Source organism: Symsagittifera roscoffensis, chromosome 5 (assembly GCF_963678635.1).
Source record: "Symsagittifera roscoffensis chromosome 5, txSymRosc1.1, whole genome shotgun sequence".
In the NCBI taxonomy this organism is placed as follows: Eukaryota; Metazoa; Xenacoelomorpha; order Acoela; family Convolutidae; genus Symsagittifera; species Symsagittifera roscoffensis.
In genome coordinates, this window is record NC_087066.1 from 66,893,505 (window position 1) to 66,916,472 (window position 22,968).

Here is a 22,968-nt window from a genome sequence, read left to right on the forward strand (position 1 = left end):
AACATCAAACGTGAACTTTGCGAGGCACCGGTCCTCGGCATGCCAACGGAGAAGGGAATGTTCGTGCTGGACACGGATGCATCAGTGGTTGCGATATCAGGCATACTTCACCAAGAGCAGGAGTGGAACGGGAGAACGGTTCTTCGTCCGATAGCTTATGGAAGTAAAGTCCTGAGTGACACTGAGATGAAGTACGGCGCACCAAAAGCGGAGATGTTTGCTGTGATCACGTTCGTGGAAAAATACAGGGCCTACCTGGGGAGTGCTCCATTCAAGTTACGTGTGGACAATCGTGCCCTTGCCTGGCTGAAAACCTATTCGATGGATCAAAGCTACATTGGTCGTTGGATCGTGCGCTTGGATGGATACCACATGATCATAGAGCACCGTACCCGTGACAAGCACCAGAACGCAGATAGCCTCAGTAAAAAGACAGAATTTTATGAGCGCCTCGAGGAGAAGCAGGCTAACCAATCAGAGATCAAAGACGGGTTTTCCTTTCTGGACAAAGAAACCTACGATAAGCTGCCACTTACTAGGTGGTTAGACAAATCAGGACATCCTATACCTGGACACCCTGACCTTCCAGTGGAGACGGCCGCGGAGATAAAGCTTTTAGCCAGAGGCGAACCCGTTCCATTGGACCTGCTAGTCCGATCCAACTTGGTACAGCAAGAACTGACCAGGCTGGGTATAAACAGCATCGCTTTATTGAATAAGACGGTGAACGTGGCGCCGGACGTCATGGGAAAACTCCGTGACTTGTTGGATAGGGAAGTGAATAGGCATGATCGTGAATGGATGGAGACCATGCAGAGGTTGACTGTCACCGAGAGAACAGAGAAGAGGCCAGTGTCCATTCGCAGCCGAGGCGTTGAACGGGATTGCAGGTCGATCGTCAACCAGCTGGTGACCTCGATGCCGAAAGAAGTATTGTTGAGAACTTCGTTCACTGAATATGGAACATCGAATCAAAACCAAGCTACTGAGGAAGTCAGGATCAGGTCGAAATCTAGCTTCACGAGGAGAGTGCACTTCACGGATGCAAAAGAAGAATACGAGCCAAGCCCAGACTGTTCGTCCATGGACGAGACAATGCCCGGGGAGTCTGACACCTTCGAGCCAGTCAAGGACGTCTCCTCTGATGAGTCAGACACCTTTGAGCCCGTGCAGGACGACTTGTCCGGGGAGAGGTTGACTAGACCACCTAGGGGCAGAATTTTGTCCGGGGAGTCGGGTTCAAAGCGACCGATGGACAGAGTTTTGTCCGGGGAGTCAAGAAACATCTCAGACAACGTGGAATATGATGTTGAGGAATCAGTCGTTTCAAGTGGTGACTCGAGACCCCAGTCCTGGGACAACACGTCTGAAACAACTTCCAATTCCGATGTGTCAGAGATCGCAATCCACTCCTTATTGGTAGACTGGAAGCAGCGTGGGCTGGACCGAGAAACACATCAGGATCCAGACAGGGACAGATACACCTCAGATGAAGAGGGCACTGTGGTAGATAATGCCGCAGACGAGCTCGAGCTGATAGCAGTTTCAAAACGCCCAACCAGATTGCTGCCACATGGTACGGTCGTCCGTACCAATCTGGAACCATCTGTGCAAGAAGCGACGCATTTGAAAAAGATATGGTGTGTCAAGTTGATGGACGATGCTCATGCTCCGGAGATAATGAGTGGGCAAATGAACGTGGTGAAGACGTATTTGAAAGCCAGGTACAGGCTGTCGGATCTCCTGAGGGCTCAACGAAATGATAGAATGACGAGCAGTCTGAAAAGATGGATCGAGAATGGAGCACCTGACAAGGGAGACTTGGAAGAAGACAGCTACAAAATCCTGAAGCAATTTTACCTGAAGAGGAAAGACTTGTTGTACCTGAATAAGGACGGAATCGTAGCCTGTAAGCGCAAGGAGGAGGACAAGGTCCTTTATAAATACAATTCAATAGTGTTACCACAGTTGTACCAGACTGAATTGCTCTTTCGCTCACATGATCAGATGGGACATCAAGGCGTGGACAAAGTGTATAACAGGATACAAAAACGATTCGAATGGCCGGGATTGAAGAAGGCTTGTGAGAAATGGATAGCCGCATGCCTGTCTTGTCAACAGGCAAAGGATCCCAGGAAACTAAGGTTCCCCCTACAGTCAATAGAATCGTCAGGTTTCAACGAAGTGGTGCAAATTGATCATCAGAAAATCTGCATGACAGCAACGGGCTATAATCAGGTGCTGGTAATGATCGACCATTTTACGAAGTATGCGGAGGCAGCACCCTGCATGACAGCGTCGGCAGAAGAAACATGCGATCATTTGATAAACGTGTGGATAGCAAGGCATGGCTGCCCCATCACGTTCCAATCGGACAATGGCAAAGCATTCGTAGGTGATCTCACGAAAGAGTTAATGAAAAGGTCGCAGGTAGCGCAGGCCCACTCGACCACTTATCACCCGCAAACGAATGGCCTAGTCGAGAGGCAGAATCGCACACTGGTATCCATGTTGAGAGTCTACTGCTCACGCTATATGGATGACTGGGACAAGCACTTGCCGCAAGTGATGGGTGCTTACAACAGCACGGAGCATTCCACCACGGGAATAAGTCCGCATATGATGCTGACGGGTCATGAAAAAGCACTCCCGTTAACGTTCTTCTACCCTGAATATGAAGGGAAGAGGACAGCACCGCAAACGTACGTGCGGGACGTTATTAGAAGACAACAGGACCTCAATGACTTATGCAGGAGGAATACGCAACAGGCGCAGATTAGACAAAAAAGGAGGTTTGATAAAAGGACGGCCGATGCAAAAGCCTACTCAGTTGGCGACTACGTCTGGGTGTTCCAGGAAGTGGTTCCACCAAAAGGAACCAAGAAACTATTAAAGAAATGGCGTGGTCCATTTCAGATAACAGAGGTGCATCAAGGAGGTCGTTTTTATCGGCTGAGCACCGGAAGAGCGGCTCATTACGAGAATATCAAACCACACAACGCCTCGTCCGAGGATTGGTGCATCCCAGCGGACATGCAAGAGGGAGACTATTTAATAGTGGATCCTGCTTGTGAAGTGAATGAAAGGGGTACTCGCGACAAGAACGACGGGAATGAGATGGTGGACAATTGTGATCTACCACTGGATCTCGAGTTGACTGAGCGAGTAGAGGGGGACGATGAAACTCTACCCTATGCCGAAGAAGACTGGGATTGCCCGGAACAAACCAAAATTGACAGAGGAATACAGCCTGACTTTCCGCTCACTATGGAGACACGCCAAAGTAAGAGGAGAAAAAACCAGAAGAAATACAATCCGTATGGCGAGGACTTCGTTGTAGACCGGATAGTAGTGAGTGATGTCATAGACTCGCTGGTGGGGCTGGACGAAGTAGCGATGCTAGAAGAAATCGACCTTGTGAACGATATGGATCAAGATTGGATCGACGATCGATCAGAACCGGAAGTGGAGTTCGAACCAGAAGCGGAACAGACTCATGAGCAAGAACTAACAAACTTGCGCGTGCTCGAATGGCTCCACGATCTGCCGACAGATCCAAAAGAGACGATCCTGACGGTTCAGGACGTCGACAGAGACGGCGTCAAATACATCAGTCATGACAATACCGAGTCCAACTGGGTCGCCCCAGATGGTCCTCTACGTGTTCCACAATCCAACCTCGGTCTCCTAGACTTTGGGCGATCGACGGGGACGTCGATGGATATTTTTGTCCGGGGAGTGGGGGTAGGACTCACCCACACCGAAAACCTCATAATAAAAAAATTGAAATCGGCAAGAGAAACCGGAGAACTAGAGACAGAGGGCGAGAATGCTAAGAAACCACCTTTTGGACGAATCTTTGAATCGTATTTTGATCTCCCGAACCATTATTCGAACAATATCGTTATAACGGACAGCGATTTCATACTCACGGAACGCACGTGCGCCATAGCGATAACGGCGGACGTAAGCTTCAAAACAGCACTAGCAGCCGACTTTAAAAGAGAGTACAAGAATATCGAGTTTTTGTGGAAACAGAGGCCTGGTGTAGGAGGAATGATAGCGTTACCCCCTGTTGCATCACAGATACCAGGGAAATATTTGTGTTTTTTGGTTACGAAAGCTACTGATAGGCAACACGTGAATCCGGAGAGCTTGGTGTTGGCCTTGACTCGACTTAGGGATTTCCTGGTTGAGAGAGGTGTGACCTCTCTCTCGTTGCCAGTATACGATCCTAATAGGGGAAAGCTACATCCGAGAGAGTTGTACGCTCTTGTGCATGTGATATTTTCAGAGACTGACATAGAGGTTTACTTACATAAAAAATACTATCTGAGCATATGCTAAGAATTGCGCTCGGCGATAAGTGGTTTTTATTAAGTTGCTCGATAAGAATTAGAGTCAAGCTTTAGGTTAGGCTTTAGGTACAGTATTAGGAATTAGGTTTTTACATGATAGTATAGGTGTGTGATGTTTATGTGTTTATGTTATGTTTTATTGTTATGATATGTTTTATGTTTGTGTCATCAAGGTGACAGCGCTTATTCGTGCTACTCTGACAAAGATAAAGGTGGACGATCCACCTTGGTGCTAAATTTTAAATCAGAATTGAAAAAGAGAATTTCAATTGAGAGTTTTAGAGAATTGATTGATGTTGCATCCTAAAATGATGGTTCTAAGTCGCGACCTGTTTTTTAGATCTTGATTGATCGAAAATTGTTTACTGAACACTGAATCAGAAGAGACAGAGAGAAATTACACGACACGACAAGAAGAATCAACACGAAAAGAAATGGGTGACACTAACGAACTCATGGAATTCCTCTCAGCGAGTCTAGGAGCGACTCTAGACGAGATCTATCAGCGGCTGATCGATTGTGATTTTACACGAGAAGACCCGGGGTTGGCGATGTTTGTGGTCGCACTCCTCAATGCACTGGGAAGAGAGGGTCGAGGGAATCGCCCTACAGAAGTCGTGTTGATGTTGGCCTTCGGTGAGTCCGGGACCGCCGAGAGAGGCCGAAACCGATTGATGAGATGGAGGCGCGGAGAGATGTCTGGCCACGACCTGGCTCGTGAGCCAGGACTAGGTGAGCAAAGGGACCACCGGCTAGGTGAGATGCCCTTGCCCGTCCAACCTGCGCAGCCACTCATTGGAGCGAAGAGACAACGTGATGGGCCAGGCCCGTCACACTCTGTCGACTCTCCAACAGCTGCTCCTCCCCTAAAGAGAGTGAGAGTGAGCGAGATAGAGATCCAGACGTCGGAGACGATTGAGACACTGGAGAAGAAGGAGAGAGATCAGAGTGAGCTGTGTGCCAAACTTCAGGAGTACAGGGCCATAGCTCGGGAGAGAGACGAATGGAAAAAGAAATTTGAAGATCTGCAGGTGGCCTACAAGGAGGATGAGATAAAGCACCTGAAGGAGCTGTATATGGCGAAGGTGAGCCAAGTGTCACCGGAAATCCTGGCGAGCATGAGGTCCTCGGAGGGATCTAACGACACACGCCCCAGGACAACCGCGCAGGAGCTGTGCGCATCGAGAGGACCTGAGGTTCTGGATTTGCGTGCATCAAAGGGGCCCGAGGCTCCTCAGCAGACACGACCGTCTGCTTCGAGTCAGAGGTTTACGATACCAGACCCTTCTGACACCTATCTAGCTCCTCAATTTCAGGAATCATTTAACCAAGTGGCCAGAGCCGCGATGGATGAGATCAACAGAGGCACTGAGCGGACACTGGCTAGGATCGTTCCTTCCCAGCGTCGTGATCATTCATCAAATAGCTCGGAGCGAGCAACCCGCACGATAGCGTGTTCTGCGCCTGGTGGAGTATATGAGAAGTCTCGCGTGGTAGACATCAGGAAGAATCTGATGGCACGTCATCAGTTCACGCAAGTGCCAGCCGAGCATCCTCGAGCCTGCCTGAATGACATGAGCTGGAACCCCGCCACGAACGACCAAGTAATTCCCCCAGGGAGTCGCCATTTGATCATTGGAGACAGTTTGGTGAGAGATCTGAATGAGATCTTCGTCTATGGTCATACTACCATTCTGTCCTTTGGAGGAGCCTCAGTGGCTCAAGTCATCAAAATGATGGAGTTCCAGAGCGAGGATCATTTGGATACATTAATAATAATGCTGGGGACCAATGACGTCTCGAGAGCCCCCGTGACTCCGGAGAACAAGTGGGAACCTCTATTGGTGTGCCTATTGAACGAATTGAAAGAAAAGTATAGACCCAAGCTCGTGATCCTGTGTACGATACCACCAAATCCTTTGGTGGGCACTATAGCTGCAGATTTCATGAATGGCAACGTGACGCGGTGGAATGAAATGACCCGCAGTCTGGTGAGAAACAACCCTGGCGAGTTGCGACTCCTGGATCTCGAAAATATGCTGCGCATGACTGACCACATCGCGCTCACTAAAGATGGAGTGCACTTCAATACCCAACGAGGGAGGCATTGGATTAATGATGTGTTTCAGACGCAATTGAGGGAAGCGGAGCAAGAGTCGAGGGCGACCGGTTCTTTGGCTCGGACCAATTTGACCGGAGGGAGTAGAATAAGGGCAACCGTGCCCGAATCCCTCGCCAACCGTCTAGGGCCCTTGGCGACGGAGACGGTTGGAGCCGCAACCGTCGCTCCGAGCTCGAACGTGAGAGACAGGCTGGGGACTGCTCCTCCTCCCAGGCCGCAATCGACTGGAAGCCGACTCGGCAGATCGGTGGAACAGAACAACAGGAATAACTCCCAGACCGCGTCTAGGAGGAACGATTCGCCTGCCACGACAAATCCTGCTTCGACAGCAGGACCGTCTACAAGTACCGTGCCAGCGGAGGGAATTGAATCAGGCAGCAGGCTGCTTTGGAATAGATCAGATCCTAGCCATTGGGGTCAGTATAAGACGGACATGTCGGCGAAGTTGAATATGAATACCTTGACGTGTCGGGAAGATGCGATGAGAATGACTGGCGGTGAAAGTCCCACCGTGTCGCGACTTTATCGGATACCGGGCGTGGATTGGCTGCTAGCAGAACAGGAGAAATTCAGCTCCTCGACCTCACTCCGACATGTAGACCTGGATGGATTACCTCATGACAATACCTTTGGACCTTTAAACACCCGGTCGCTCACCGACGTTCGAGATAGGACCCGGGAAAGGACACCACCTGTGCGCAAGGGCATGTTCCAGACGGAGAACAAGCCCAATAACAAACATCACAAGATGTACAGACAATTCGCTAAACCACCCGGTCAGACGCCGGGCGAGTATTCGAGGGATTACCCCCGAACTACAACAGTGGTTGGAGACGATAAGAGATACGGGAACCTGAAGGCCCCAATAGGCGATGGCCTTTTTGCAGCTTATGACCCCTTGGACATGAAGGCTGCAAAATATCTGGTTGTGGCCGGCTCCGATTATTTCTACACGCCCCGTTCTCTATTCTGGCCCGATGTGATTTTCTTAACGGCGCCTAAACTGGACTGGGGACAGGCGATAGGCATGATGATAAGTGTACGGAGAGTGGTCAGCATGGAGCCGCAGGTAATAGTGGTTGCAGGCTCAAATGATCATCTACAAAGCAGAGGCTTATTGTCACGTCTGACGGATGGATCGATCCCGAGTAACGAAGTTATAGGGGAGGCGATAATGACACTGCTCTCGGCGATGGCCGAGGTAGAGGCAGCAGCAAGACAACGTTTCACCATGAATGTGGTGAAGGTAATCTTCGTATTGTCACCAGGCTACGCTGCGTTGCCTGAACCCCTTCAATTTGTGTACACAATGGTCACGACGATAGCTGAGGGGATATTTAACGTGATAATTCCTGCCCCAAACAGAGTGGTGGACCCGGACAATTACTATCCGTCCCGATCTGAGCTTCCCGCCGTTTGGGCTGACATCTCGAATGCCATACAGGGGCTCAGAGATTGTAGCACAACTCGGTTGGTGCTAGATGAAGTTCTGGGGTTGGAGCTGTCCAACTTCGCAAGATTATTGAAGCTAAGACCAGGGGTAGGTGACGATCATCTATTAGTACAACAGGTGGCTGATGATCTCTGGTTCAGACAGATGGATCAGGCAGAGAATGAGCAGGGAAGGATGATCAGAAAGAACATGACGTCAGCAGAGGAGGACCTCATGGCAATGGCTTTGCGTACGAAGCCACACAACAACATATGGTTGTATCTGTCACCGAGGCTGTGCACCTTGGGTGAGGACGCGTTTGAGCATGCGCCGGCAATAATTAAAGAGATACATGTGTATCTGAAGAATCTACTTAATGCCCGGGAGTTGGCTGGAGGCAAGATGTTGAAACTGATGCAAGACGTAAACACGATGTCGCTGGATAAGTTCCAAGCTGACGTGCTGGCCACAAAGGCACAGTACGAACGATCAGATGCTATCTTGGGTGGAATGGGAGTGGGATGGACGCCATCTTTCCTATCGACGTGCTATCCGAGGGCATCTAGGAACCTGATCGCGAGTTTCGTCAAAGACATCAGAAAGTTGTCGATTGGCCTGGTGCTAGCCTTATACGTGACATTTGGTCATGAAAACTTTGTGAAAGGACCGGCAAACCTCTTTACCCAAGCGTTGGCAGATTTGAGATTGGATGGACTCCTGACTCTGATTGCCATGACCTATGGTCGACTGGGAGACTTGCTTGTGCTATTGCGTTACCCTGAACAACTACAGGGACCCAGTCGTGAGTTCAATGCACAGTTGGAAACTGCCTCGCTCAAGAAGATGAAAGACTGGAGGACTCTCCTACTTCAATACCTCTTGCAACAAAACAGAAACGTCACAGGAGAGGACAAAGTGGCGACGAACGCAAGCGAATGTAAGCAGTATTGTGGCATGCCCTTACTAACAGACTTAGCTGTCATGATGCGGATTGATCCGTTAGCTCTGGTCCACGGACTGAGGGAATTCGTCACAGTGGTGTATGGACCGGTGATGTCCTTTGCGTTCCCGGATGTGCAAGTTAAAGCGTACAGGAATTCAGTGTTGTACGTCAACCTGGTCTCAGTAGTGGATTGTTCCGTGCTGAATTGGGTAGAGCAAAGTGAACTGAGAAAGCTGGCTAGCGATGATAGGCTATTCGGAAGAATAGCAGAGCCAGTTTGGGTGTTGATGGACTTCAACAACCACTTCAAATGCCGAATGGGCCGTGAGGATCTTTCCCACATCCAGTTTAACCCAAAACTCTGGAATTTGAGACCAGTGGTGAAAGATACAGGAGAGGCTGTGGTAGTACCTCAATTGCCGGGAGCCTATGCCCATGCGAAAGAGAATCAACAAACATGGCTTCCTGGGTCCAGGCCGCTGCCGGACCAATGCCATCGATATCCACCGATAAGGAGGATGTTGTTGGGAGTCACATCTCCCATCATTGCCCCTCGTATCGGAGCAGCTCGTGACGCGGAGAAGAGAATGCTGAAGTGGAGTGGAGGGATGGAGCCGCGCTTCATCAGCTGGAACGCTGCCGCTGCGCATACGTTTGACTTCTCATTCCCCGATGCCTGGAGCAGGAAAAAGATCAAGGCACTACCCTCCAGGAGACCAGAGGTCTCGGCTGAAACGTGGAACGAAGTATATTCTTCAGCGGATGACTTATCGAGACTGAAGTGGTCAGGAGAAGCGAAAGTGGTGATGCTGGAGGTGGCAAGAGAGAGCAGAGGAGGCTCATATATAACGATAGAGGACCTGGCCCCACATGGCGAGGAGTTGGTAGAGTTCCTGGTCGATGATGAATTGTTTTATCATGCAGGAGACATGGCCGTACCGGCTCGGCCGGATTCGGGCACAGACGCGCGACAAGGACCCTCGGGACCTAGGCCGAAACCTGATGCGGACGACGATGAATTGATGGATCAGGACGATAACGATGACGGGACCGGAAGTAAGACGGAGAAACCGGGAGAGACCGATCTAGGAGCGTTGGAAAGGGACTTGCTAGAATACCGGTTCAGTGAAGACGACGATGGGGAAGTCGATGGGAGTTTATTGCTAATGGCACCATCGTCCTTCATGTCTCCTACAAAGGAGGCGTCGGCCGATCTATCTCCGATAGACCCAATAAGCCAGGCTAGAGAGTGCCGAAGCAGGGACCCACAGAAACTGCTTTATGAATCACCAAGGAGGAGGAAAATCGAAGAGTCTATGAAGATATCTTTCCTCAGCACATTACCAGAAGAAGAATGGGAAAGATATCAAATGGAGTTGGAAGGCAAGACAGGAGCAATCTGGAGCCGAGTAAACTTCATGGAGAAATCTTGGGACGTGATAAGGCGATATGGGACGCAGTCCATAATGAAGGTGGGATTGAACCAACCCATCATGCGTGAGGTCCTGGAAAAAATAGTGAGCTCCATGGAGTCGGATGTTCTGACCGAGTCAGTAACAGAAGACAGTGCCGATGATCAGCATGTTGCAAAGAAATTACCTGTCAGACGAGCCAGGAAAGGGCTGAAGCGACTAAAAGGGAAAACAGGAAGTCGAGCCATGAACCCGAGAGCGGTGAAGTCGAGAGCCAGCGCAGTGGTGACCTCTTTAACGAGCGCAGGTCGTTCAGGCGAGAGCGGGCAAGGAGATAGTACAACGCTGACAGGGGGAGAAAAAGAGAATCTGATACCCCCTATGCTCTTGGCAGGTCTGACCGTAACCGCCACTAGATCGAAGAAGACGGCGCGAACCCTGGCAGACACTAAGTTAGAAATGGAAGTCATCAGTCAATGTGGATCTGGAGGACTTGAAGATTATAGGCCCTCGCGAATCAACATGGCCAAGTTGAAACTGGAAGGACAACTCGACGTGGTCGAGTACAGTCGAATAACTGTGCCGGAATCGGTCCACATGGGAGATCCGGCAGGGGGTTATGTGGAGATGTTGAAAGCGAGGAACTCCGCGAGAGGGCACCTGATGGCTTGGAGTGAAAAGCGGGCCATGCAAGAATATCTGAAAGGGCTTACGGAGAACTCTAACTTCAATCGAAGAGAGTATGGCACAGTAATGTCATCAGAAGCGAACGAACTTGGATTGGAAAAACTGCTAGAGATTTCTTGGAGGGCGGCCCTCCAGAAATACTTCGATGAGACGATGAATGCACCTGCGACGGTAGCAGCATACCTGGCTCATCCTTGCGTGAGAACTGATCTGCAAGTACGACTGGCTTGGTGCTTGATGGGCATCAAAAAGGCAGAGTATGAAGCCAGTAATGACTCGAAATCACGAGAACAGGAGCTAGAGTTAATGGAAGCTCTACTAGCATTGATTTCGAAAGACGATTCAGCGATAGCATGGGCTAAGCGTAAGGATGCCCTTTGCTTTGTCAGGTTCGTGGTGGATCGCATCCCCACTCCTGTGTTGGGAGAATGTATAAAGATCATTCGGCAAAAGGGAGTTGATTGCGAAAGGAACTTCCTTAGGGCACTCCTAGAGCTATATCAGGACATGCCATTGACCGTGCCAAGCAAGGAGTCGAATGATATGGAAAGCTATCGCAAGTTGGAAGAGGTGAGAAGATACTCCAACAAAGAATTGAGAGTGAGCAGAGACTTGATTGAAGCGGCCAGAGGACAAAAGGAGTTTGCAACACTAGGGAAACTGAAGTCGTTCCAATACGTGTCTGGCATACCGGGGATGGCGTATAATCCCTTCGTGAACGAAGAAGCCAGGGAAGCATACTTCGACTACGAGCAAGTCACAGTGCTCAACTTCTGGGTTGAACGGATTAAGGAAATTGGAATGTTGATGGTGGAACAACCCAAGCTTGGAATTATTTTGGAAGAACGAGTAGTCGAGCCCTCGATTCCCGAGCTAAAAGGGCAAGTGAGTTTTGATTGTGGTTCTTGGGACGGTCCCTTGAAAACCAGTCTAGTAGTGATGTGGGAACTCATGAAACCTTCCTGGTGTCCCCATCCTAACGCAGGCTTAATCTGGGACATGACCGCGGATATCATGTTAGACCGGGATGATGATGCGAGTCTACATGATCTGGCCATGATACAACGCCTGCTGGCCATGAGATTGACGAAGAAGAAGAGCAACCCGTCCACGGAGCTGTCCGAGGAAGGTACATCGAGTAATTGGTTGAAGCAAGGCACATGCTTGGCTCAACACAGTGGGATGGAAGGACATGTTTGTAACATGGGACACTGCCTGATTACGCTGAGTGAGCAGCATCGACAACTGGCACGATTGTACGGAAGATTGAGCATGTCAGATAAGAGTGCCATGGAGTTGGTCGCAGACTGCCATGGGGTGACGGACGTAAACCTGATCACAGCCTTGGGATTTTGCAGCATGACGAGTTCGATAGAATCGCTCGAGCGCTTGGAGCGTGCCCATGAGCTAGTGACGTCCCTCAGCGTGGAAATATTCCCTGGAGCATTACAGACGGAGCAAAAGATTGGAGGCTGGCGAGAAGCCCTAGAGAATGAAATGAATCTGAAGGATAGTGAAGCCTATCACAGACCTACTGGTTCAAAATATATGGTGGGTTCAAGCTCAGCGCCGTATTGTAATAGCAAGTATCCTACGCACATGGTGGTGATGGATGCGAGGACGCAACAAGTGTTGGTTGACCAACTTTTCTCTGTGCCAAAGTGCGTGAGGTTGGCCAGAATGTCAGAGAGGTCATATGACTTGTTGGCAAAGATCTTTCGGGCAGTCCCGAAGAGATCCGAAGGCGAGTTGCAAGACGTTGTGGGTGAAGAGTTCATGAGACTGAACGAAGGCAACGTGAGTGAGTTCCAGAAACAGAAAGCGAGTGGAGCGTTACCTACTGAATTCCCCACCATAGAAGAGAAAGACGACCTACATAGAATTCTGATGGAAGTGGAACCGTTACTGGGAGCCTCAGGGTATCGGACCCGAAGGAACATAGTGAGAACCCATGGGAAGTATCCTTGCCACTGCTTAGCGCAGACGTTGTGGTACCCCAAACGCGGGAATCTGATCCTAGTATGGGACGTGGAGGAGTTGTACTCCACGGGGTTGCCCGATCAGAATCAACCAGTGTCAATCGTGGTGGTTAGCGCCATGCTAGCAGTGAGATGGTTGGAGGCTAACGCGGACACAAGTGAGCAGGAGACGGCCGTGCCGACTCCTGAACAGTTGAGCAACGTTAAAATGAGTCGTGAATTGGATCTTTTCAGAACCACCTGCAAGGTTCTGAGAATACCTAAAGCCATTGAAAGATTATGGTCAAGGCAAAGATTGATGCCTTGGTTCCGTGCAGTGATGACATCTTGGATGTATGAACGCGCGAAGCGTCACATGTCAAGGAATACGGAAGCCTATCAATCTTTCCAGCTAGATATAGGACCAGGAGCCTATAAGCGAGCATTCTTGACGCACAGAAACGCGGTCACCACAGCGGTGAAGCGGGTAGCTGGAACGCCTTGTGTTACTGAAGATGAGAAGAAAGAGGTCTTAAGAGCTGACCTAGAACGAAACGTGAGCCTGTGTCTTCACAACAGCTTTTGCAGGAACCGGGAGCAGAAGGTGAATGTGGACTTGCTACCTTGTTGCAAACCGAGGCTGTTGGAACAGGAGGGTTGGGGCACGGCCCGCAACTCTCTGGACATGTTAGAGAAAGTTCTGGAAGACAGTGACGCTGAACATCAGGATGGAGAAATGATGGAGTGAAGATGACCAAGGAAAAGAAGAGAAGGAGAGAAAAACTTGATTGTAATTGTGTGTAAAAACTTAAACCAATCAACCAAGTTTTGATTATTGAACTTGTTAAACTTTTTGTTTTGATCTAGTTTGGTCAGACCAAACTTTGAAAATTGTTGCAATTGTTAAAATTGTTGAAATTGTTGATTTTAGTTACTACTATCTATGTATGTATATAAGGAGCATAGGTGAGTATATTTACCTATTTATTCCCGACTGAAGTTTTTAACCTGTGTAAGACACAAATTCACTGTGTGGCGACATGGTAAGTTTGAGTAAATTCGCTCGAGAAGGGTGGGTAACTCAATAACTTTCCTAGCCACAGAGTTTCTTAGTTTTAATATTGAAAGGACCGCATAAATGACTAATTATACTTGGTGAGTGAAGTTAAGTTAATTTTAACGGGTGCGTGGCCGTGCCACGTCCCACTTTTTAATCACAAAGAGCGAAAAGAAGTTTTATAACAAGACGACGTAAGTAGTCAGAAAAGAAATTTTATCTAGGACACTCCTCATGGTGCAAATTTTGTGAAAATGTTGAAAGGCAGTGAGATGTAGTACGATGCCATTTGTGAACACGTAGTGAGTTGAAGTGGAGTAGATAAATTTCATTTTCTTATGCGATTTGTAAGATTGGTTACAGAAAACTGGATACCTACTTGACGATAACCCGGTGTTGTGCGATCAATAGGGACATTGATGGAGACTTGTCCGGGGAGTATGTGCCATTCTGCCGGATGACACAGCACAACCTTCCCGCGACAGAAAAAAGAGTGACTAAAGGCCTAATGAACAAAAAAGTGTTGCGACGGAGGGTCAGAATGTTCTAGAATTTTTATTTTTAAAATTTCGATTGGAAGAAGAACATTTCTGAGAAATAGAAAAAAGACGGCCATTTTGAATAAAAAAGACGAAAATGAGAACCACGATATAGATTGTAGAGAACAGTTGTATCAGAGACAGAAAAACACGGAGCCTCTTATCGTGGCAAGAACACACGATAAGGACCTTAGCGACAGATATTTGTGGAGACGGATGCTTCAGTGGGGGGAAGAGAAATACCACGGAACCCTCCCGGGACACGAAATATAGGAGATAAGAGTGTTATCTCAAGAAAATCACGGGAGCGGAGGCTTGGTCCCCCAGAGACTGTTATATGTGAAGGGACTGGGTAAACTAACTATAACAGCTGCTGTAATGTCCTAGATCTTAATTAAACACCGTTATTATTTAATATTTCAGAGCATGAGTAGATAGAAAAAGGAAAGGGTCAATCCATCTCCAATGGATTTAATATAAAACTGTCACACAAAAACATAATAAAATAGGTTGTTCGAGCCGTGTTTTTACTGACAATCACGTAGTCTGAGGATCCGAGACTCAGCTATGTGGTTGTGTTCGCATGCAAACGAAAGCTGATCAAAAGTCGTTTGACTGATGGCCTAAAAATGGTAACTTTTTACTTTGCCCTAAACAGACCAGAAAATCAACTGGCAAGGTCGAGACGGTGAAAAACGAGTAGAATTAAGGTAACTGACGCCTGCCAGTCGTTAATAGGTACTTTTTCTACGCTCCGTCGCTGTGTGATATTTGGGCGAATGTTACAAATTGTAAAACTTGGATATTTGGAAAACATCAGTTAATTGAGAGGTTTTTCTAGTTACTGTTTTAAAGCTTTCCTGGTTTAGTGCTTGTAAAAGTGTTCATAGAGCAGAGCTTTTTAAGCAGATAATGTGGTTTAACTTATTAAGAATTACGTTTTTTATTGATTTTTTGATGATTTCAGAAAAGAAATTGATAAATGACCTGGAAAAAATGTATATTTTGCTAAACTTTGAAAGTTTCAAGATAATGATATACATCATTCCAACTAAAAATTTAGTATAAAATAGAAATTCAGATTTAAAACAGCATTATACAGTTATGAGCTTGAGAAAATCCTTTAAAGCTTTTTAGAAAAGGGTTTATGGTATTAATTGAAACGATACATTTTTCCATCTAAAATTCAATTTTCAACTAAAATTTTGCTCAAATTGGATTCATTTGGTAGATAGTAGATGAAGCAGAAACTGAGAAAATGCTAAAATGAGATAGAAACCCAATTTAATCCCTAAGAGATTTGAGATAGTTTTACTAAAATTTAGCTTATAAAGTATATCTTGAGAAAAAATCCGACATAAAAATTCTCAAATTCTTATATTTATCCGTAATTCATTAGAAAAAATTGTTATCATTTGATATGTTTGGTACTTTATATGAAAGATCAAATGTTTTGAGGATAATTTTTGAAAAGCAAACCCAATTTGACATCTTTTGGAAGAAGATACATAGAGCATAAATCGGAAACTTGCTTTCAAGATCTACTTTTCCTTGCTACACAATACTACATAGAATATACAACACTATATACAATACATTACTACATTTTTACTACATAGAGTTTTTTTCTTAATAAAAATTGGGAAATTACACAATTGTTCCAGTCTGCACCTTGATTTGCTTTGCTAAATCAATTTTTTGAGACTCGCTCTTTCAGAAGTTGTTATATTGTAGATGTTAGGAACTAGGTTCTCTTGCGTATTTCCGGAGATTTTCAGATTATAAATAATAGAGCTGCTCCTAATTTGTTCTTAGATCGTAAAAATTCACCTTTATATTCTCATTGTGTACATATATTTGTGAATGCTTTAACTAGCACCAATTCTTTCTCACTTGGATATTTTTGAGAAAATTTCCGTCATAAATTGAGAAAAAAAGCGAGTTAATAACTATTTTGCAAGAAAAGTGATAGTTAATGATTCCAAAATGTGTATTTTTGCTCAAATAGTTTACAATAGTAACTGAACAGGGGAACCTCGAGGAAGATATTAACATTTTTATTGTAATAATCATACGGTATCAGTTCTAATTTCATCTCTGCTAGCAACTTGTTCGTTCAATTGATACTATTTTCCTCCTAAATTCTCCAGTTTTGACTAAATTTTCTAGTAACGTGTGTTCAATAGCGAAAACATGTTTTAAAAAGAAAGCAAGAATAACTTTAAAACATGGAAAAACTCTACGGAAAATCTTGAAAGTTATGTTGCAGAAGCAACAGAGAGATAATCATCAGTTATGAAGAAGTTTTTGTTGAATTTGAGCCAATATCGAATAAATTTTTATGAAACATTTATCCCATTTTAAACAACTTTAGCAATAAATTTTTCATTTTTTATCAATAACCAGAAATTTCTAATTTTTAACATGAAACATTTCTCACAAATTGTAATTTTTGTACAAATTTGGGTAATTCAATGAGAAAAAAATGAGGAGGAGTTGACTCATGGAGTTTGATTTAGAAATTTCATAGGATATTACCCTTAACGTTCATTTGAATTGAGATTCCTAAAAATAATCCCTGAACTGGACAAAAAAAAACAGTTAAAAACCAAAGTAAAAGTTCGAAATGGAAAATTTCAGGTAAATTTGATTAATTTTTATTTTACCTTCTCGAAAATTACGACTAATTTCACTGTTTTCCGGAAGTTTCAATATTGATTCTGCTACTATGAACCTTCTTTTCAGTGTTTAGAGCATTGTATAACCAAATATTTAGCTCAAATTAAGGTAAACTTCATCGTATTTCAATATTTTGAGAAAAAATTGTAGAAAAAGTCATTTTTTTTTATTCAAAATGTTGTATCATTGTCTCAACATAATGCCAATTAACATACAGTCTTAGCTTATTTTTAAAATCTATACGTAAAAGTATGTTTAAAATTAGATCAAAAGCAACAATAAATTAGCCAAAATTATGAGATTTTTGCAATTTTTCCAATACTTCAAATTTTTGCAATTTTTTCCAAATACTTGAAATTTTTGCAATTTTTTCCAAATACTTGAAATTTTGGCAATTTTTTCTCAAAAAATTTGAATTTTTCGAAGTTTCAGTAGGTTTCAGCATTGTTTCAATAAGATAGAAAGTAAAATTATCGTTTCAATTAGATAGAAAGTAAGATTAGTTAATAAATTAGGTCAAATAATAGCTAACCTTATCGTTTTTTGAAGTTTTTTTGAAAATTTTTTCATAAAAAACTTACCCAAAAACTCTTACCATTGACTTACTATGTATCAAAAATCTAATCAAAAGTCCTTCATTACAGAACCTACACGTAATTAATCTTCGATATTCACAAATTAGTTAACACGCGCCAACATTTTTGCGAAAAAACTAGACATTTCCACACAAAAACTAAAAAAATCACAATTTTCTTACCATTATCTTACCATCACACAAACCATAAAAACTTACCATCGGTATTCCCTATCTTAATACATTGTAGACTCTATACCCAATCTTAATACATAGCATGAAGACGTTATTAGACTGGGAGGCCGAGTTGCTCAAGTAGGCGGTGCTAGACGAAAAGGCGGTGGGTTTCAAGAAGACGGTGTTTGACTGGGAGGACCAGCTGCTCCAGAGGCCTATGCTAGACGAAATAGAGGTGGCTTTCAAGAAGACGGTGTTCGACTGGGATGCTCAGCTGCTCCATAAGGCTGTGCTGGACGAGGAGGCGGTGGTTTTCAAGAAGATGTTGTTCGACTGGGAGGCCCAGCTGCTCCAGAGGGCGGTGCTGGACGAGGAGGCGGTGGATATCAAGAAGACGGTGATCGACTGGAACGACCAGCTGCTCTAGAATGCGTTGCTGGACGAGGATGCGGTGGCTTTCAAAAAGATGGTGTTCGTATGGGAGGCCCACCTGATCCAGAGGGCGGTGCTAGACGAAAAGGCGGTGGCTTTCAAGAAGACGGTGTTCGACTGGGAGGCCCAGCTGCTCCAGAAGGCGCTGCTGGACGAGGAGGCGATGGAGTTCAAGAGGACGGTGGTCGACTGAGAATCCCAGATGCTCCACAAGGCGGTGCTCGACGAGGATGCGGTGGCTTTCAAGAAGACGTTGTTCGTATGGTAGGCTCACCTGCTCCAGAGGCCGGTGCTAGACGAAAAGGCGGTGGCTTTCAAGAAGACGGTGTTCGACTGGGAGGCCCAGCTGCTCCAGGGGCCTATGCTAGACGAAAGGGAGGTGGATTTCAAGAAGACGGTGTTCGACTGGGAGGCCCAGCTGCTCTAGAGGGTGGTGCTAGACGAGGGGGCGGTGGTTTTCAAGAAGACAGTGTTCGACTGGGAGGCCCAGCTGCTCCAGAAGGCGGTGCTGGACGAGGAGGCTGTGGAGTTCAAGAGGACGGTGGTCGACTGAGAATCCCAGCTGCTCCACAAGGCGGTGCTCGACGAGGATGCGGTGGCTTTCAAGAAGACGTTGTTCGTATGGGAGGCTCACCTGCTCCAGAGGGCGGTGCTAGACGAAAAGGCGGTGGCTTTCAAGAAGACGGTGTTCGAATGAGAGGCCCAGCTGCTCCAGGGGCCTATGCTAGACAAAAGGGAGGTGGCTTTCAAGAAGACGGTGTTCGACAGAGATTCCCAGCTGCTCCAGAAGGCGGTGGCTTTCAAGAAGACGGTGTTCGACTGGTAGGCCCAGCTGCTCTAGAAGGCGCTGCTGGACGAGGAGGTGATGGAGTTCAAGAGGACGGTGGTCGACTGAGAATCCCAGCTGCTCCACAAGGCGGTGCTCGACGAGGAGGCAGTGGCTTTCAAGAAGACGTTGTTCATATAGGAGGCTCACCTGCTCCAGAGGGCGGTGCTAGACGAAAAGGCGGTGTCTTTCAAGAAGACGGTGTTCGACTGGGAGGCCCAGCTGTTCCAGGGGTCTATGCTAGACAAAAGGGAGGTGGCTTTCAAGAAGACGGTGTTCGAGTGCGAGGCCCAGCTGCTCTAGAGGGTGGTGCTAGACGAGGGGGCGGTGGTTTTCAAGAAGACAGTGTTCGACTGGGAGGCCCAGCTGCTCCAGAAGGCGGTGCTGGACGAGGAGGCTGTGGAGTTCAAGAGGACGGTGGTCGACTGAGAATCCCAGCTGCTCCACAAGGCGGTGCTCGACGAGGAGGCAGTGGCTTTCAAGAAGACGTTGTTCATATAGGAGGCTCACCTGCTCCAGAGGGCGGTGCTAGACGAAAAGGCGGTGTCTTTCAAGAAGACGGTGTTCGACTGGGAGGCCCAGCTGTTCCAGGGGTCTATGCTAGACAAAAGGGAGGTGGCTTTCAAGAAGACGGTGTTCGAGTGCGAGGCCCACTTGCTCCAGAAGGCGGTGCTGGACGAGGAGGTGGTAGCTTTCAAGAAGACGGTGTTCGACTGGGAGGCCCAGCTGCTCCAGAAGGCGGTGCTGGAGAGGAGGCGGTGGAGTTCAAGAGGACGGTGTTCGACAGAGATTCCCAGCTGCTCCAGAAGGCGGTGGCTTTCAAGAAGACGGTGTTCGACTGGGAGGCCCACCTGCTCCAGAGGGTGGTGCTAGACGAAAAGGCGGTGGGTTTCAAGAAGACGGTGTTTGACTGGGAGGACCAGCTGCTCCAGAGGCCTATGCTAGACGAAATAGAGGTGGCTTTCAAGACGACGGTGTTCGACTGGGATGCCCAGCTGCTCCAGAAGGCGGTGCTGGACGAGGATGCGGTGGTTTTCAATAAGATGTTGTTCAACTGGGAGGCCCAGCTGCTCCAGAGGGCGGTGCTGGACGAGGAGGCAGTGGATATCAAGAAGACGGTGATCGACTGGAACGACCAGCTGCTCTAGAATGCGTTGCTGGACGAGGATGCGGTGGCTTTCAAAAAGATGGTGTTCGTATGGGAGGCCCACCTGATCCAGAGGGCGGTGCTAGACGAAAAGGCGGTGGTTCAAGAAGACGGTGTTCGACTGGGAGGCCCAGCTGCTCCAGAAGACGGTGCTGGACGAGGAAGCGGTGGAGTTCAAGAGGACGGTGTTCGACTGAGAATCTCAGCTGCTCCAGAAGGCGTCGCTGGCCGAAAATGCGGTGGCTTTCAAGAAGACGGTGATCAACTGGGAGGCCCACCTGCTCAAGAGGGTGGTGCTAGACGAAAAGGCGGTGGGTTTCAAGAAGACGGTGTTCGTTTGGGAGGCCCAGCTGCTCCAGAAGGCAGTGCTGGACGAGGATGGGTTGGCTTTCTTGAAGACGGTGTTCGACTGGGAGGACTAGCTGCTCCAGAGGCCTATGCTAGACGAAATAGCGGTGGCTTTCAAGAAGACAGTGTTCGACTGGGATGCCCAGCTGCTCCAGAAGGCAGTGCTGGACGAGGAGGCGGTGGCTTTCAAGAAGATGGTGTTCGACTGGGAGGCCCAGCAGCTCCAGTGGGCGGTGCTGGACGAGGAGGCGGTGGATTTCAAGAAGACGGTGATCGACTGGAACGACCAGCTGTTCTAGAAAGCGGTGCTGGACGAGGAGGCGGTGGCTTTCAAGAATATGGTGTTCGACTGGGGGCTCAGCTGCTCCATAGGTCGGTGCTAGACGAGGAGGCGATGGCTTTCCAGAAGACGGTGTTCGACTGGGATGCCCAGCTGCTCCAGAGGGCGGTGCTGGACGAGGAGGCGGTGGCTTTCAAGAAGACGGTGTTCGACTGGGAGGCCTAGTTGCTCGGAAAGGCGGTGCTGGACTAGAAGGCGTTGGCTTTCAAGAAGACGGTGTTCGTTTGGGAGGCCCAGCTTCCCGATAGGGTGGTGCTTGACGAAAAAGGCGGTAGCTTTCAAGAAGAATGTGTTCGACTGGGAGGCCCAGCTGCTCCAGTGAGCGGTGCTAGACGAAAAGGCGGTGGCTTTCAAGACGACGGTGTTCGACTGGTAGGGCCAGCTGTTCCAGAAGGCTGTGCTGGACGAGGAGGTGGTGGCTTTCAAGAAGACGGTGTTCGACTGGTAGGGCCAGCTGCTCCAGAAGGCGGTGCTGGACGAGAATGTGGTGGCTTTCAGCAATACGGTGTTCGACTGAGAGGCCCAGCTGCTCCAGAAGGCGGTGCTGGACGAGGAGGCGGTGGAGTTGAAGAGGACGGTGTTCGACTGAGAATCCCAGTTGCTACAGAAGGCGGTACTGGACGAGGATGGGGTGGCTTTCTAGAAGACGGTGTTCGACAGGGAGGCCCAGCTGCTCCAGAACGCGGTGCTGGACGAAGAGGCGGTGGCCGTCAAGAAGATGGTGTTCGACTGGGAGGCCCAGCTGTTCCAGAGGGCAGTGCTACACGAGGAAGCGGTGGCTTTCAAGGAGACGTTGTTCGACTGGGATGCCCAGCTGCTCCAGAGGCTTATGCTAGACGAAATAGGGGTGGCTTTCAAGAAGAATGTGTTCGACTGGGAGGCCCAGCTGCTCCAGAAGGCGGTGCTGGACGAAGAGGCGGTGGCCGTCAAGAAGATGGTGTTCGACTGGGAGGCCCAGCTGTTCCAGAGGGCAGTGCTACACGAGGAAGCGGTGGCTTTCAAGGAGACGTTGTTCGACTGGGATGCCCAGCTGCTCCAGAGGGCGGTGCTGGACGAGGAGGCGGTGGCTTTCAAGAAGACGGTATTCGACTGGGAGGCCTAGTTGCTCCAGAAGGCGGTGCTGGACTAGAAGGCGGTGGCTTTCAAGAAGACGGTGTTCGTTTGGGAGGCCCAGCTGCTCGAGAGGGTAGTGCTTGACGAAATGGCGGTGGCTTTCAAGAAGACGGTGTTCGACAGGGAGGCCCAGCTGCTCCAGAGGCTTATGCTAGACGAAATAGGGGTGGCTTTCAAGCAGACTGTGTTCGACTGGGAGGCCCAGCTGCTCCAGAAGGCGGTGCTGGACGAAGAGGCGGTGGCCGTCAAGAAGATGGTGTTCGACTGGGAGGCCCAGCTGCTCCAGAGGGCAGTGCTACACGAGGAAGCGAGGGCTTTCAAGGAGACGTTGTTCGACTGGGATGCCCAGCTGCTCCAGAGGGCGGTGCTGGACGAGGAGGCGGTGGCTTTCAAGAAGACGTTGTTCGACTGGGATGCCCAGGTGCTCCAGAAGGCGGTGCTGGACTAGAAGGCGGTGGCTTTCAAGAAGACGATGTTCGTTTGGGAGGCCCAGCTGCTCGAGAGGGTAGTGCTTGACGAAATGGCGGTGGCTTTCAAGAAGACGGTGTTCGTTTGATAGGCCCAGCTGCTCGAGAGGGTGGTGCTTGACGAAATTGCGGTGGCTTTCAAGAAGACGGTGTTCGGCTGGGAGGCCCAGCTGCTCCAGAAGGCGATGCTGGACGAGGAGGTGGTGTCTTTCAAGAAGACGGTGTTCGACATGGAGGCCCAGCTGCTCCAGAGGGCGGTCCTACACGAGGAGGCGGTGGCTTTCAAGAAGACGTTGTTCGACTGGGATGCCCAGCTGCTCCAGAGGGCGGTGCTGGACGAGGAGGCGGTGGCGTTCA

At 48.2% G+C, this 22,968-nt stretch overlaps 2 protein-coding genes across 5 annotated transcripts in view; one reads left to right on the forward strand and one right to left on the reverse strand.

Annotated features, from left to right (window-relative positions):
- LOC134846528 (jouberin-like) overlaps positions 1-22,968 on the reverse strand; it is a 439,624-nt gene that overhangs the window by 168,953 nt on the left and 247,703 nt on the right. The gene's annotated exons all lie outside the window — the stretch shown is intronic.
- LOC134846843 (spidroin-1-like) lies at positions 18,416-20,344 on the forward strand. Its single transcript, XM_063864240.1, has one exon. It carries the CDS (start codon positions 18,416-18,418, stop codon positions 20,342-20,344), a length of 1,929 nt encoding a protein of 642 aa, XP_063720310.1.